Raw genomic sequence first — 14,340 nt, forward strand, 5'->3', positions numbered from 1 at the left:
CTCTCTTGCCCAGGCCTTGCTCAGAGAGCTCTCCTCCAGTGTTTCTGCTCTGGGTGAGAGATTAGATGGTCAGGCCTCGCTGAGCGCCCAGCCCGAAGCGTTGAAACGCCGCCTGCAGGAAACCGGAGAGATCCGCTCAGAGCTGGAGAGACGGCGGACCGAGCTGGCCGAGGCTGAAAAGCTCTGCAAGGAGCTGAGCGCCATCGTGGCTGAACCCTACCTGAAGGAAGAGCTGAGTAAACGACTGGAGAGCGTCAGCGGGCCTTTAAAGAGTTTAGAGGAGCGTGCAGGTTTGTGGACTTTATGTGGTTGATAAAGCAAGTGTGCTTTCAGTGAGTCTAAATATGACTTCTGTAAGTGCCTGGTATGTTTCTACTTGACTTATTTATTGATAGTGATTTTCTACACAGAGATAATGGTCCACTTTGATGACTTAATCAGTTAAGTTTTGATGCAGTCGAACAATATTTCCTTTCAAACTTAATCCCTCTTTAGCCATAATGGGAGCATTGTTTTGGTTACAAGAAACACGACTCAACAAATCCAATAAAATAAACAAAACAAAAAGTCCTTTTTGTTTGAAATTGTTTTTCAGTGTTTATGTTTGTAATCCCCTGTGCTTTTCTTTCCTCTAGCTGACGGTCTGTCTCAGCTCCAGGCCGCCCTGTCGTCCACCCAGCAGTTCCAGCAGATGTTTGAGGAGTTGCGCTCCTGGCTCGACAAGCAGGCAGATCCCAGAGAATCATCCATCGACTCACTACCCTGTCAGCCGGAGGCCATCCGCTCCCTGCTGGCACAGACGGACGACCTCCAGCGAGGGATCGCCAGTCAGCGGGGCTCCTATGAGCTGCTTCAAGCTGAGGGAGCATCGCTGCTCGCCAGTCTACCCGCAGGCGGAGATGAACGCACTGCCCTGCAGTCTCGCTTAGGGTCCTTGAAGCAGGACTGGGAGGGGCTGAACCAGAGGCTCTCAGATCAAGAAGGCAGACTGAAGACCACTTTGAGCAAAGCAGAAACCTACCAGCAGCACAAGGCTGAGCTGAAACCATGGATAGCAGAGTGCGAGGAAAAAGATGGAGAGATCCAGCCGTCACTGGACTCATCGGCCCTGGATGAAGCCTTGCAGAAGGCCCGAGGGCTATCGCTGGACCTCGAGAGACGACAACCTCTCCTTGAGGCCTTCAACACTGCCGCAGATCAGCTGCTGGAACAATGCTGCATTGGGGAGGAAGAGGTGCATAGTTTTACTGATTTTGATTTCTCTTAAGTGTGTTGTGTTTTGGTTGAATGGGAATAGATATACAGAACGTAGGCTACAGATAATGAGAGAAAAACGACTGCCAACATCCAGCGAGATTTTAAAAGTGAACAGTAACACATTGTTGAACACAGTTATGTTTTCTTCTTTTTTCCTTGACTTGAGCATTCAGGGGTGGATGGGCATTTTGAATTTGTTGGAACATTACAAAGTGGGTTCTAAAATTTTTACAGTCATGAAACCATGACGTTATGTAACAGTGCTTATGGCAACACAGGTTAATCCCAACATCCCAACTCATTAGTGTTGTTAGTGCTTTAAAAGTCATAAATTAAGTAAATGAAGAAACTAAACGGATGTAATGTAAACTCATTTTCTGTAGATACGAGATGAGAAGGCCCAGCTGAACCGCAGGGTGGATGGACTGGGCGAGAGGCTCCACAACCGCACTGCCCAGCTGGAGGAGCTTTCTGGCCGCCTGAAGGAGTTTGAGGAGGGCAGACAGGCAGCAGAGAGGAGGCTGGAGGCTGCCAAGCACCAGATTGAAGTCCAGGAGGCTCTGGGACCACAGGTACTGAAAAACATTGTTCATTGTCCTGATGTCGCTTTTACTGTTCTATAAAACAGTGCAAAACAGAAGAAGACAATGTCATCATCAAGACTTAATTTAGGCTTTGGCATGTTTACTTCTCTCTCACTCAGGCATGTAGTGCCAAGAGCCTGGAGCGGCTGAGAAGCCAGCAGGAGAGTCTCAGGTCTCTGAATCCTCAGGTGGTGTACCTCAGAGACCTGGCACAGGGGCTGGTACAGGACGCACCCCAGACACCAGGAGGCAGCACCGAAGGGGCACAGAGGCTTCAGGAGCAGGCCAGAGAGACAGAGAAGGAGTTTGAGGATGTGACTGACAAGGTAAGGAGCAGAGTCATAAACAGGAACAGAGAACAAAGGGGAACTGTGTTTGTTGTTTTTGTAAATGATCCAGGTTTAGATAGTGATCACTGGGCAAATAAAATGTGCCTCAAACAATTACATCTGCAGACAATAATAGCATATAGTAAGATTTTTTTTCTTAACAGTAATCATTCTGTTAGGACACATGTTTATGTTTTAAGTTCCTGGATGTTCAGTTCAAGTTCTGACACATTGCACTGTGCATTGATGACAGGAAGTAGTGGTAGTTCTTTGTAGCTTAGTGTCAGCACTCAACACTGTATTTAACTTTCCCAAATCTAATCAGAGATCGCCAATAAAAGCTAAGGGATGTCCAAAATATACATGACCCAGATATTAAAGCAGTGCAGTGAGTCCTCTGCCCAGCAGGTAGCTGTGGAAAAACAGCAGAACACAAGGAGAGCAGAGGGATGAAAGGAATCACAACAGTCATGAATTCATGTATCCTCAGCAAATGATGCCGTCTGCTGTGAAAAGAAGTTAAATTATTTATACCAAGGGTCACAGTGTGTGAGGGTGTAAGATCCAGTGTGTGTGAGGGTGTGTGGGTGCTTAGCAGACAAGTGTCAGTGAGCTGAGAGAGAGCAGAACAACTATAGCTGTCAGAAGAGTTTTGCTATTTGACTTACAGTCGTCATATATGGTCACTGTGGACATTCAGCACTTTATCACAGTTTGAAATGTAAACCGGAGCTTCGAGAATTCAGCACCCACACTGTTGCATCTATTTTCTGCAATCCAGCTTCCAAATATTCCATTTAAGGTTGCAGCTATCGCAGGATCTCTGACTGTATATAAAACCATTCAGCTGCACTGTTACTCACTGAGATGTTTAATTTTTTTTTTTAAATATTGATGTGATGTCGTTGTTGGTAGGAAAAGAGTTGCTGTGCTGTTAGAGATGATGCAAATCAGCCTACTGTACTCTTAGATAATACTTCTACTGTCTCTTTCTTGCACCTCCACAGACAGAATCTATTTTTACATGCTGTTGTGTTGCATCATTTTCTGGTTTGGTTACACATTATTCTGTTCCAGTGATTTGTTCAGTTTTGACCTGGAAAATATTATCACAGAGGCTCCTCTGGTTTGATTAGGTAATCTTTTTGTGTCACAGACATGTTATCCTTGTCCTTTATCCACACTGAACTCCATTTTGTGACAAAATTGTGCAAAAACATTCCAGTTGGAGTCCTAAAAGTCAACCTGTTTGTTCATAATTTCAGATTTAATACTGTATATTATGGTGTTGTTTGTGTTCAGAATCCTCTAAAAAGTCTTCATCTTCCACCTCACCATGTTGTCGTTTTAGTGTTTTTTCTTATTTTTTCTAATTGGGTCTGACACCTTGAATAAAAGGTTTTCTATGCCAGAAATACTGCAATGAGTAGAGACAGACATTAGTGTTGTATTTTTTTTCTCCTAACACCTTGTGTCCACCTCTCCATGCTGTTTTACTCTATCAGATCGAGCAGTGTTGCTCCTCCCTGGAGTCCCGGCTGCAGGGTGTCGGCAAGGTCCAGTCTCACGTGCGCGACGTCTTCTCACGCATTGCCGACCTCGATGATGAACTGGACTCCCTCAGCCCCGTTGGACGTGATGCAGATTCCTTGGCCTCTCAGGCTGATGCCCTAAAGGGCTTCTTGTCCCGTCTGGCCAACCTCAGGTCAGAGCTGGAGGGTCACACAACAGAGTGCACCACCATGCTGCGGCGGGAAGGCTCCTCCCCTGATCTCCTGGCTCTCAGAAGAGAGACGGAGGCTTTGAGCCGCCAGGCTGGCAAGGTGAGGAACGATGAAGATGCTGATGATAATGGAAGGGTCGTTAAGTGCAGTTGTTAACTTTATTTGTGTGAATGTTAAACTGCTTTCATCCGGTCACGATTCCTTTTTTTTCCCCCTGTTATGCAGCTGAGCGAGCGCGGCCAGGCCAGGTTGGACCAGATCGAGGACGCTGCTGAGAGGGTTCGGGAGTTCTACAGGCTAGTGGGTGAGCTGCAAGGCCTGCTGGGAAGAGCCGAAGATGGGCTGAATGCACAGGGTATGGTCGGCACAGAGGTGGAGATGATCAAACAGCAGCTGCAGGAGTTTAAGGTAGAGTGGACTTCTTTGTGCTGGTTATTAACATGGCTGTGATGTGAATGTGTGATGTGTGAAGCGGCAGTGTGTGAATGAAGTCCTGTGGAAAAGAATGGTTGCAGAGTCTGATTGAAAGCTGATTTGCAGAAATTTCTTATATTCCTGATCTTGTTTTTTCTTCATTACTCCGTTTGGTTTGCTTTTTCTTTGGCGTACTTGAGTAGTGTGTATGAGCACATGTGTATTGGTCATTGGGTTTGGTGGTCATAATGTATTCACATAACTTCATTGTGTGGGTAAAACATGAGAATCTAACTGATTCAGGGTGAGAAGGTTGTATGTGTTTGTGTCCACAGTCTCTTCCTTTCCCATAATGCCACTGAAACTAATTTGTACAGATAACAAAAAGTCTTCAGTGTAACACGAGCTAAGGTTTAGGGCACAGCTCTGAGTGTGTGTGTGTGTGTGTGTGTGTGTGTGTGTGTGTGTGTGTGTGTGTGTGTGTGTGCATGTGCGTGTGTGTGTTTTATGAATAGTGACATTCAATATTTGTAGAGCCTTTGAGGAGGTTGGTACCCATCCTTTCCCTCTTGCTCATACCTCTAGAGACCATGAGATAATGGTGTGTGTGTGTGTGTGTGCGCGTGCGTGCGTGTGTGTGTGTGAGAGAGAGAGAGCGAGAGAGAGTGAGAGAGAAAGACTCTCATAGTGTGTCAGGAATCAGAGATGGTGATTAGTTGAGTCACACAGCTCTTTGAAATGCCTGACACGCTGCTGGATAATGCAGCTTTTTTCCTTATAGAACAGCTCCGATGCTCTTTTCTCACAGCATTTCCCACAAACTCTCTCTGCCTCTCTCTGTCTCTCACTCTCTCTCTTACACACACTTCATGATGTTCAGGCACTGCCCTTGTAGCATTTTGAACTTGTTAGCCTTGTCATCATAGTGATGGACGTTGGTCTAATTTTGATACTGCAGCAAATCACAGGTTTCTTTTTTTTCCTCCCCTCTCTTGTGGCTAACAGCACTTGGTACTGTAAAAGCATGGGAACTGCCTCTCTTTGTTGTTTTTGTTTTTGTTTTTGTATGAACCTCAAGCATTTAATTATTGTTGTAAAGAACAACATGATGTTTCCCAGCAGGAAAGTCCTTAGTGGTGGTCTGGTACAGTTTGCAGGACACAGAGAGTTCTTAAAAATGAAAAATAACACAACATAATAAGTGATAGTCATCTTTAAGCTTTAAGTAATGAATTGTTTAGTCTTTAAAATGGCAGAAAATAGTGAGAAATAACAACCACAATTTCCCAGAGCCCAATGTTACGTCTTTGAATTGGTTGTCTTATCCAAACAAGAGTCCACAACCTAAACATTTTTGATTCACAAAGAAGGAAAAAAGCTGCAAGTCCTTTCCATTTGTGAAGCTGGATTGCCCAAGTGTTTGTCATTTTTTCAAGGTAGCCTAATTACTCAAACGATTATCAAAACTGTTGTAGATTAATTTTCATTTAGGATATAGAGTTGTCCTCTTATTTACAGGGTTCATACAAGGTGCTTGAGATGCTTAAAGTACTTGAATTTGGGACTCAGAGCATACTTGAATAAAATTGAGAGGAAAACAAAATGATATTTTTTTTTATCAAAACATATTAGGAAATTATTTAAAACAACAAAGCTGAGAACAGCCATGTTTGCAATTATTTCCTAATGATATATGAGCAGTAAGAGTTCAGAGCGCCAACGGATTGGAAAACACCTGTAAATAGTTGCTGCCATGATGTTTGGCTAGCCTGCAAAGCACTCACACAGCAGTAACGGCAGCCAGAAGCAACTTGTGAGCATGTCCATTCTACAGTTGTGGCAGAAAATATGCAGCAGTGTGTGTCTGACTGTGGATGGAGGAGTTGAATGTATTTATGGTGTTTGTTAGTAGCAGTGGTAGCTGTTAGCAGCTAGCCCCGCTTGTTTTTCCGCTGAACCACAACAGAGCAAGCAGCCATCGTATTTTATATCTAATCTAGCGAGCTCAACTCACAACTTCAAATAGTTTTTTTAGTCCAAACAACAGCCCACAACCCAACCCAAACTATTTCAGTTTACAAAGTTTACTGAGTCATTTGATCATAATGAGAATGTGTTTATAACTGGATGTATTCTGAGAGGGTAATGAAGGAAAAAAGAGCAAACATGCTTCACATAAATAACGTCTTTCTAGTTTATTGTTTACTTCTTGTGTTATTTTAAGACCATTAAGACCTAAGCGACTGCAGTTTGTTTCTGCATTTAAAGATAAATCCCCTTTTACTGTCTCAAAGTGCATTGGAGCTGACCTCAGGAATGCGCTTGGCTGGCACCTCCATTGTGTTTTATTGCGTTACTCCGCCGCTCGTTTTATAGTTACAGACTTCTCTTTCAGTCTAACTACTGTCATTAAGGAGCACATTTTTCTTGCCATGATGTAATATCCTGTCCACTTTAGAGAGCTATGCAAGTATGTGAGAACTCAGAAGAGGTATGCACGAATCCCCGTGCACACCAGAAGGCTGTGGTTTTATTTTTTGAAAGTGATTGATGATTCATGCGATATGAGCACTAATCATTTTCATGCATTTGAAAAATTTAGTAGGACTCCTGCTCGTTCTCTGGAGAGTTATCGGCTCCACTGTTGTTAAGACGTGTGGGTGGATCAAAGAACATTTTTTTTTTCTGTCTCATGAGACATTTCTGCTTTTTCATTCCTACTCTCGCCTCTTTTTTTCTCTGGCTTAATTTGATTATTTGGATATTTAGTGAAACATCTTAATTACATCTCTGTCTTGACCTACTAACCTCTCTACGTCTGCATGTTTCATCCTCAGTCCACGTTTCTGTTCCTGGGTCTCTCTTTCTCTCTGCCTCCTCTCCCCTCTCACCCGTCTCTTAATGAGAGCAAGCCGTGTAAATGTGTGGCAGAGAACAAACAGACAGAGGAGATAAAGAGGTGTTGAGAGAAGGAGAGAGGGGTGAAGGGAGAGAGAGAGAGAGAGAGAGAGAGAGAGAGAGATTCAGAGAGAGATTCAGAGAGATAGAGAGCTGTGAAAAGCTAAATAGGCTACACTTGAAAAAGCGAGCTGGATCAGACAAAGACTGTGAAGCTGTTACATGTATTTTGTCTGGTGAACAGTTAGATGAATCATGTCAGTGAGCAGGTTTACAGGTGCACAATCAATAAGCTTTCAGAAATATTTCAATCAACACGTTTACATGATTCAAAGAGAAGATTGGTGTTTTTTCTTTCCTGATATAACTCATTTCATATAGAAGACATATAGGCACTCTTTAAGGACCAGCTTTTATTGCTACATTGAATTTAAAACAATTAGCATTTTGGACAAAAATCTCTGGCATCTTAATAAATGTTTTGAACAATATTTAATGTACCTGAGCAAGCTAGTGGAACTTGAGTGGATTAAGAGAGATAAATACCAACTGAAAATACTATTGTATTAGCGGCTTGCATCAAAAGATTGACCTGCTGTACAATATTTATGTCATGAAGACAGTTACTTAGAACTTGAGAACTAAAGGCCCAGACACATCAAACCAACTTCAGAGAACTAGTGGTGGGGCGGCCAACTGTTGCATTCCCTCAGGTCACCTGTGTCTCGGCCAAGTTGCATTTGAACACACTGCAAAAACTACAGCCAACGGCCAACTAGCACGTACATTTTGCACCTGCGTGAGAGGAAATAATTCTCCACAGCAGCAGGTGACGGTATTCTGTATTCGTTACTCAAAAAGGGAAACCAGCAGACTGACCGGGTGAATTCAAGACACTAGTTAGCCTGTAGCACATTAACAACACAACCTGATGTTGAAAGAACAATGATATTTAGCGTGAGCTTGCAAATAATAACACAGTTACCAACCGTTTCTGCTGAAGAACTCAATTGTTTTAAAAAATCACCTAACATAACAAGTTTGATTCGATTTCATGCCCTCGACTTTTACCTTTTGTTTACCTTCCTCACTTACATCTCTCTTCCCGAACACTGAGCTGAACTGCTGATCAGAGTGATTTTTCTCACCTGTGGGCTCCTCTGACTGTCAGTACGTTTACATGCACAGCTTAATCGGGCTATGCTCAAAATTCGATTTTGGCGTCTAATCGGACTTCTGTCCTTGTCCCAGTTTACAAGCAACTGAGAAAATCGAATTACTGACGGGAACGTGTCCTCCTCCTCAACACTAGGTGGCGATATGCGTCGTTTGAGCGGGTTAATACGGCCCCCTTTCCGGTTGACCTATTACATCACTTAATAATAAACAACTGGAGTCAGGCGGCAGACCGGCATTTTCGAACAACAGCAAGATGGATAATCGTACAGCTTTGTTCATCTCGTATGTAATGTATGCGTTACTGATTGTGCAGATAAGGTGCACGCTATCCCTCGTGGTCATGGTGATTTGGAGAGGCAGACAAGAACGCCATATGCTGTTGGAGGGCTACAACAATAGCATGTCTTGTCTGTTCCGGGGTCATACGCCAGCGCGGGGGGTGTGGAGCATGCGCACATGCATTGTCTAGTTTAACTCCAATTACGGCGTATACATGCCGGAGAAAATCGAATTCCAATCGCATTATCTGGGTGTCTTAATCGGAGTTGGAGAACTCCGATATTAGTCGGAGTAATGCGTTTACATGCACTTCAGTTGTCCAGTTATTGTCGGATTAAGGCAATAATTCGTTTTTTTTCAAGTGTCATGTAAACATAGTGAGTGACGCCAAACCAACATGCTGAATGAAAAAACAACCAGCAAGGGCCGAGTAGTTCTACCTGTGTGGGACACACCATAAAAACTAGGAAGACAGACGCTAAATGACAACCCAACATTGACTGAAGGCTAACCGTTCCATTTCCTCTGTTAAAGCTGTGAACTGTGAGCTCGCAGAGGTGCAGACAGACTGGGTGCAAAAGTAATAGCAGGGGCAGAATGTATAATAGCTACTGTCTGCGGGGGTATATAGAGCATGGAGAAATGGTCTGTCACTTTATCTGGGGGCAGAGGGGTATTTATAGGAGAACAACGAAGGCAGGATCGCAGGGGGGATATTGTTAGGAAAGGACAGAAAATAAGAGTGAAACTGAGTGAAAGGCGGCACATCGTCATGGAGAGCAGGATCACGAGGCAGGCTTACAGATGCACAGAGAAAGATAAGGAAATAAAGGGATAGAAGAGATACAGTTAGAGGGTTTTTTTCCACATATTGCTTCTGTCCGTTCTCTGACCCCATTTTGCGTCTATTTCATTTTTATCGTCTCTCTGTGCCGTACTACAGTATATATATCACTGATCCTAGAGAGAGGGATCAACGAAAATATCTCTTTCGTCCAGTCTTTGAAGCTCACCCCCTGTCCTGCTTTGTTTCCACCTTCTATCCCCCCGTCTCTCTCTCTTTCTTTTTCTGTAACCGATCCAGCTCGCCTCATTTCAAACCTAAACATGTCTGTCTGGCTCCAAAACAGACCAGGCCACCCCTCTCCCCTCTCCTCTTCCTCCCCTCCCCCACAAGACCCCATTTCCAATCCAGAGGGATGATGTCATGCCGATGCTTAGAAAGACGAGGGGGCTCGGGATGTGGTGTTTGTGTGTGTGTGTGTGTGGGTACGGGTGGAGGGCAGCCATGGGATAAGGGGTCATGGGAGTGGGAGGTGATGTTGTCACATTATTGTTTAAACTTCCCAACAGTGATCTCACAGAGAATTACAGGGTCAGAGAGAGAGAGAGAGAGAGAGAGAGAGACCTCCTCTGTCTGCTTCTTCTTTATTAGCGTTCCTGTCATAAATTAGTACTGGTTCATAAGATAGATAAGATAGAGTATATATATATATAACCAAATGTGTCTCTAGCACCTGGCAGCAAATGTCTGGTTAGATTTGTCTTGATTACTTCCTCTTTAATTACATTTCTCTCAGGGCTGACCGAATGTGTCAGAGTTTCAAACCTCATTCAATCATTGCCATGGTAATCGACATCAAAATCTGTGTTTGAATGCTTCTTTTTTGTATGCATGCAAAATAGCCCATAAATGAAGAAATAGTTATCCAACATTATTCGCTCTCCATTAAAATTGATTATTTTTAATTTGTCTCAGACATGGGCATTTAAACATAGTGATAGTTTTGTGACTCTGACTGGCTTTTATCTAATGTCAGTCACCAGCAGTCCAACAATACTGCGCCTGTGACAGTTTGACCACACATTACAGGCTTACAGATATGCTAGCAAGATGTTAAAAACATGAAGCATCTGGAATAGTTTCAAAATTTGCAAAGATGATTCCCAAAAGTGCCAGATACATCAAGGGAAACTGGTCTGTCGCAAATCTACAACAAGCTCGACAAATCACACAAAAACTATAACAGCTTAGCTATCTTACAAAGGGTTCTTTTTTCCTAGCTATCAGGGCAAATGTGCAACCTGCTAATTGTCACATTATCTTGGGTGTATTGACTGATGTTATTGTCACTCCTTTTTAAGCTTCAGTTAATCATGGATATTTCTCACTGAGGTTTTCATGCCCAAAATCTGGTATTGGACAGCCCTCAACATGTGCACTGTATTCTGCCCTCAGAAACTCCCACAGTGGAACAAAAGAAGTGGTGTCCATGGCATGAATACCACTTTCTGCAAACAGTCCCTCATTGCAGTGCATCACATGTTGTAGATGAGGAAGTCACAGTCCTGCGACACATTTATAAGTGTCTGAAATCTCAATTTGACTGCTCATTACCAGAGTAATCTACTGAGTGTCTATAGGGACTGACATTGGATACAGCCATAGTTTTGTATGAGCAACTGGATCAAGAAGTACCCCCCCGTCTCCGAGTCAGAGTATTGCTGTTTACCATGTACATGTTTATACATGGCCGTCCTGTCCGCACATATGTGCTACTGTGGAATCTGTGTTTGTATTTAGGGTTGCTCTGTGAACTGATGAGAGGTGTGTGTGTTTGTGTGTGTGCATGCACTCTGCATCATAGGATGCTTCTAATTCCAGTCTTTTTCGGGGTGCAATCCAGAATCTCAGCTGTCTCCTCACCCCACCCTCACACACTAATACACGCACACACACACATTAGGGTGTGGCATCAACATCCCTCTACATGCCCCTGGCTCCCTCCGTCCCTTAGCAGCTGACATAGTCTCTGGGTGGGATGAGAACATACACACACACACACACACACACACACACAGGAGTTTTAGCAGAAGGGCGTTATGAGGCTCTAAAGCCGAAGCTGCAGATGGACATTCCTGGGAAGGGCTGGTTAGTCTGGGTGACAGCAGAACAGGAGGCCTGAGTGTGTCTTTGTGCACATATGTTTGTAAAAATCCGTCTCCTAAATCATGACTGCACGCCTCCCCTGTCTTCACCCCCTCCATCTCCTTCTCCCTCACACCTTTCACCTCCTCCTCCTCCTCCTCCTCTATTGTTTTATCCTCCTATAGTCTCTCTTATAGTCTCTCCACCTCATCATCCTGTAGTCTTCACCTCTTTGGAGGATGTGTAAGCCTGTGACTCACTGTCCTTACCCGCACTGACTGTGTCAGCAACTATTTAATGATGGTAGTAGAAGTCAAGCCAAACTGGGCCAGCCGCTCACTGCTTGTCTTTGGACCCAAGCTGTGCAGCTGGAACGTGTCCTAAATTTCACCTATAGAGCTGCTTACACGTTCAGATTTTAGTAATTAGTAGTAAGTGGGCCAAAAATTGACATTTTAACTGTATAGCCTGTTTGGAATGCTACCCTGTTGTAAAGTCTTTTTTTCTATGCATGAAAGATACCCTGTGCTAAAACAAACCAATGTAATGTAACCCATGATATGTTCTAGACAGCCCATATTTAATATGGATGAGTCAGACCCTCGACAACATTTCTATGCAGGTCTGGGAGTCATTAATCATGAGTGACATCTAAATTCCCAGACTCAAACTGCATGTCCAGCTTTTGAAAAGTTAATGCACAAGAGTCTAAATGAAAAGAAAAGTGTTCTTAAATCTGATACACATTATATGCTGTTAAAAACCCATCAGCATGTTTTAAATCTCAACAATCACAGAGAAGCAGTGGTTGGCAATGAAAATCTCAGGTCTCAAGCTCCCTCCGACAATAATCATTAAAATGTATTAAAAAAAGAAAATCCGAGACATAAAATAGTGCAAGTTAGAGTTGAAAATAAAGGTGGAAAATATAACATATATAAGATTGTATGTAGTGTATGTAGTGGTTTATGAGTGAAATAAACATGCTTCTGCTTAACAGACACATGCTCTCCATTTATCAGACCTGATATGAATATAGAGTATGTATGTAAATCTTCAAAACCACATGATGAAGCTGATAACTAGAAAATATATGAAACAAATGATGAAACATAAAAACAGTTAAGTCCAATTTTTTCACCCTGTCTATTCAGATTGCACTAAATGAGGACCCAGAGTCACAAGTTAACCTGTTTTCCGCTGTTAGCAGCCATGTTGGTTCAAAGGGGGTGTGCAGTCAGAGGAGTTCAGTGTGTCAGAACCCAGTAACCCTCCCATGACTCCCCAGCTAATCCAAGTCATACGTCATCTGGACTGCAGAGCTGTTTACTGGCTCTCTGGTTTTTCCTGGACTATTTTCTGTCTTTCTGTTCTCTTTCTGTCTGCATTCATGCCTGTGTGTGACTCTCAGTTTGTCTATTATGTGTGTGTGAGAGCATGACTCTTATTTCTGTCTGCGTGTGTTCTTTTTTTTGTCTCTAAGGGGCTGATTTGATCACTCTGACGTCATTTCTCTAATCATATCTGTCTGGCAGAACCTTTCCTGTAACATACTGGCACACAAATAAATGCACATGGACACGTACACCTTTCTGTGTGTGTGTCGGGGACTGATCAAGAAAGCGATTGACTGTTGGGACTTGGAGTCGTATGATCTAAATCTGTCTGGGATGGTGTGTGTGTAATGTCTTAGCCTTTCCACTCACAGGTCCTGTATTGTTTCAGCTGTTGTGAATTAGAAAGGCATGCTACGGCTCAGGCCTCTCCCTCTCACTCTCCCTCCTCTTTCTCTTTCCTTCTCTCAGTTCAGTGAAATTTAATATACACTCTCCTGAGATGACAAATATTACCAAGACATGTCCAAACTGATTTCAGAAAATCATTGTTTTTAGAAACAAAATGGTCGTATTATTATTTCTCCTTAAACACAATTACGTTGTATTTCAGAAAACAGGATTCACTTTCTTTACATATGCTTTTTATGTATGTAGTAGTCATAAAAGTAATTTTGGATCACACAACTTAAATCATTTCCGTACATCTCAGGGTAGATTGAATGTGATGAAAGATAGACAGACTGTAATCATAAATATAATATTAGTAGTGATAGAGTGAAGTAAAACCAAAACACAGATACTGTGTATTTGAACACATTTATTGTGTATAAAATATAGTTTAGAAAAGATTACTTTATCTCATCCCTTGTCATTAGATTATAAATATTATAGATGTTATTACTGTACACCAGGTCTGTTCAGCTGATTCTGTTGATCAGTTCTGTTTACAGATTGATACAAATTTAAACCTGAAGAAGAAGAAAAAAAAATCATGTAAAGAGTAGACATTTTTCTACATGTATGTTTAAGTGTTCCCTTTTCTGATATGTTTGGTTTTATCAGTTATTTGATGCTATAAAAAGGGGGGTCTGACATCATGATTGACAGCTGTGTGTACCAATCAGTGTGCTCACGATGAGTGGCGCTCCTCGCGATTAGTCAGATGGGTGTTTGGGCTTTGCAGACTCTGGCTCCAAATTACATCACCAGCACAAGATGACAGAGGCCATATTCGGGATATTTTAGCTTCCATTTTTGTACAGTGGGAGGAAATGGAGACCAGTTGACCAGCTTTATATACAGTCTATCGTAAAAATAAAATTATTGTTTGATTTTCAAATTTGTCACGGTCCTTGACGCATCGTGTGTAATGAAAGCTTCCAACAAAAACGTAGCCAAATCTAAGCTTAA

The 14,340-nt window shown here is 42.7% G+C and overlaps 1 protein-coding gene across 29 annotated transcripts in view; it reads left to right on the forward strand.

Annotated features, from left to right (window-relative positions):
- The window catches only part of macf1a (microtubule actin crosslinking factor 1a), a 274,106-nt gene that overhangs the window by 199,044 nt on the left and 60,722 nt on the right, over window positions 1–14,340 (forward strand). For all 29 annotated transcript variants that reach the window (XM_078175467.1, XM_033637768.2, XM_078175469.1 and 26 more), the window contains 6 exons: window positions 14–290; window positions 636–1,234; window positions 1,641–1,829; window positions 1,961–2,167; window positions 3,676–3,993; window positions 4,120–4,302. In XM_078175467.1, the coding sequence (XP_078031593.1) occupies window positions 14–290; window positions 636–1,234; window positions 1,641–1,829; window positions 1,961–2,167; window positions 3,676–3,993; window positions 4,120–4,302 (1,773 nt within the window). The remainder of the gene's footprint in view (window positions 1–13; window positions 291–635; window positions 1,235–1,640; window positions 1,830–1,960; window positions 2,168–3,675; window positions 3,994–4,119; window positions 4,303–14,340) is intronic.

This window comes from Epinephelus lanceolatus, chromosome 16 (genome assembly GCF_041903045.1).
Source record: "Epinephelus lanceolatus isolate andai-2023 chromosome 16, ASM4190304v1, whole genome shotgun sequence".
Classification (NCBI taxonomy): domain Eukaryota; kingdom Metazoa; phylum Chordata; class Actinopteri; order Perciformes; family Serranidae; genus Epinephelus; species Epinephelus lanceolatus.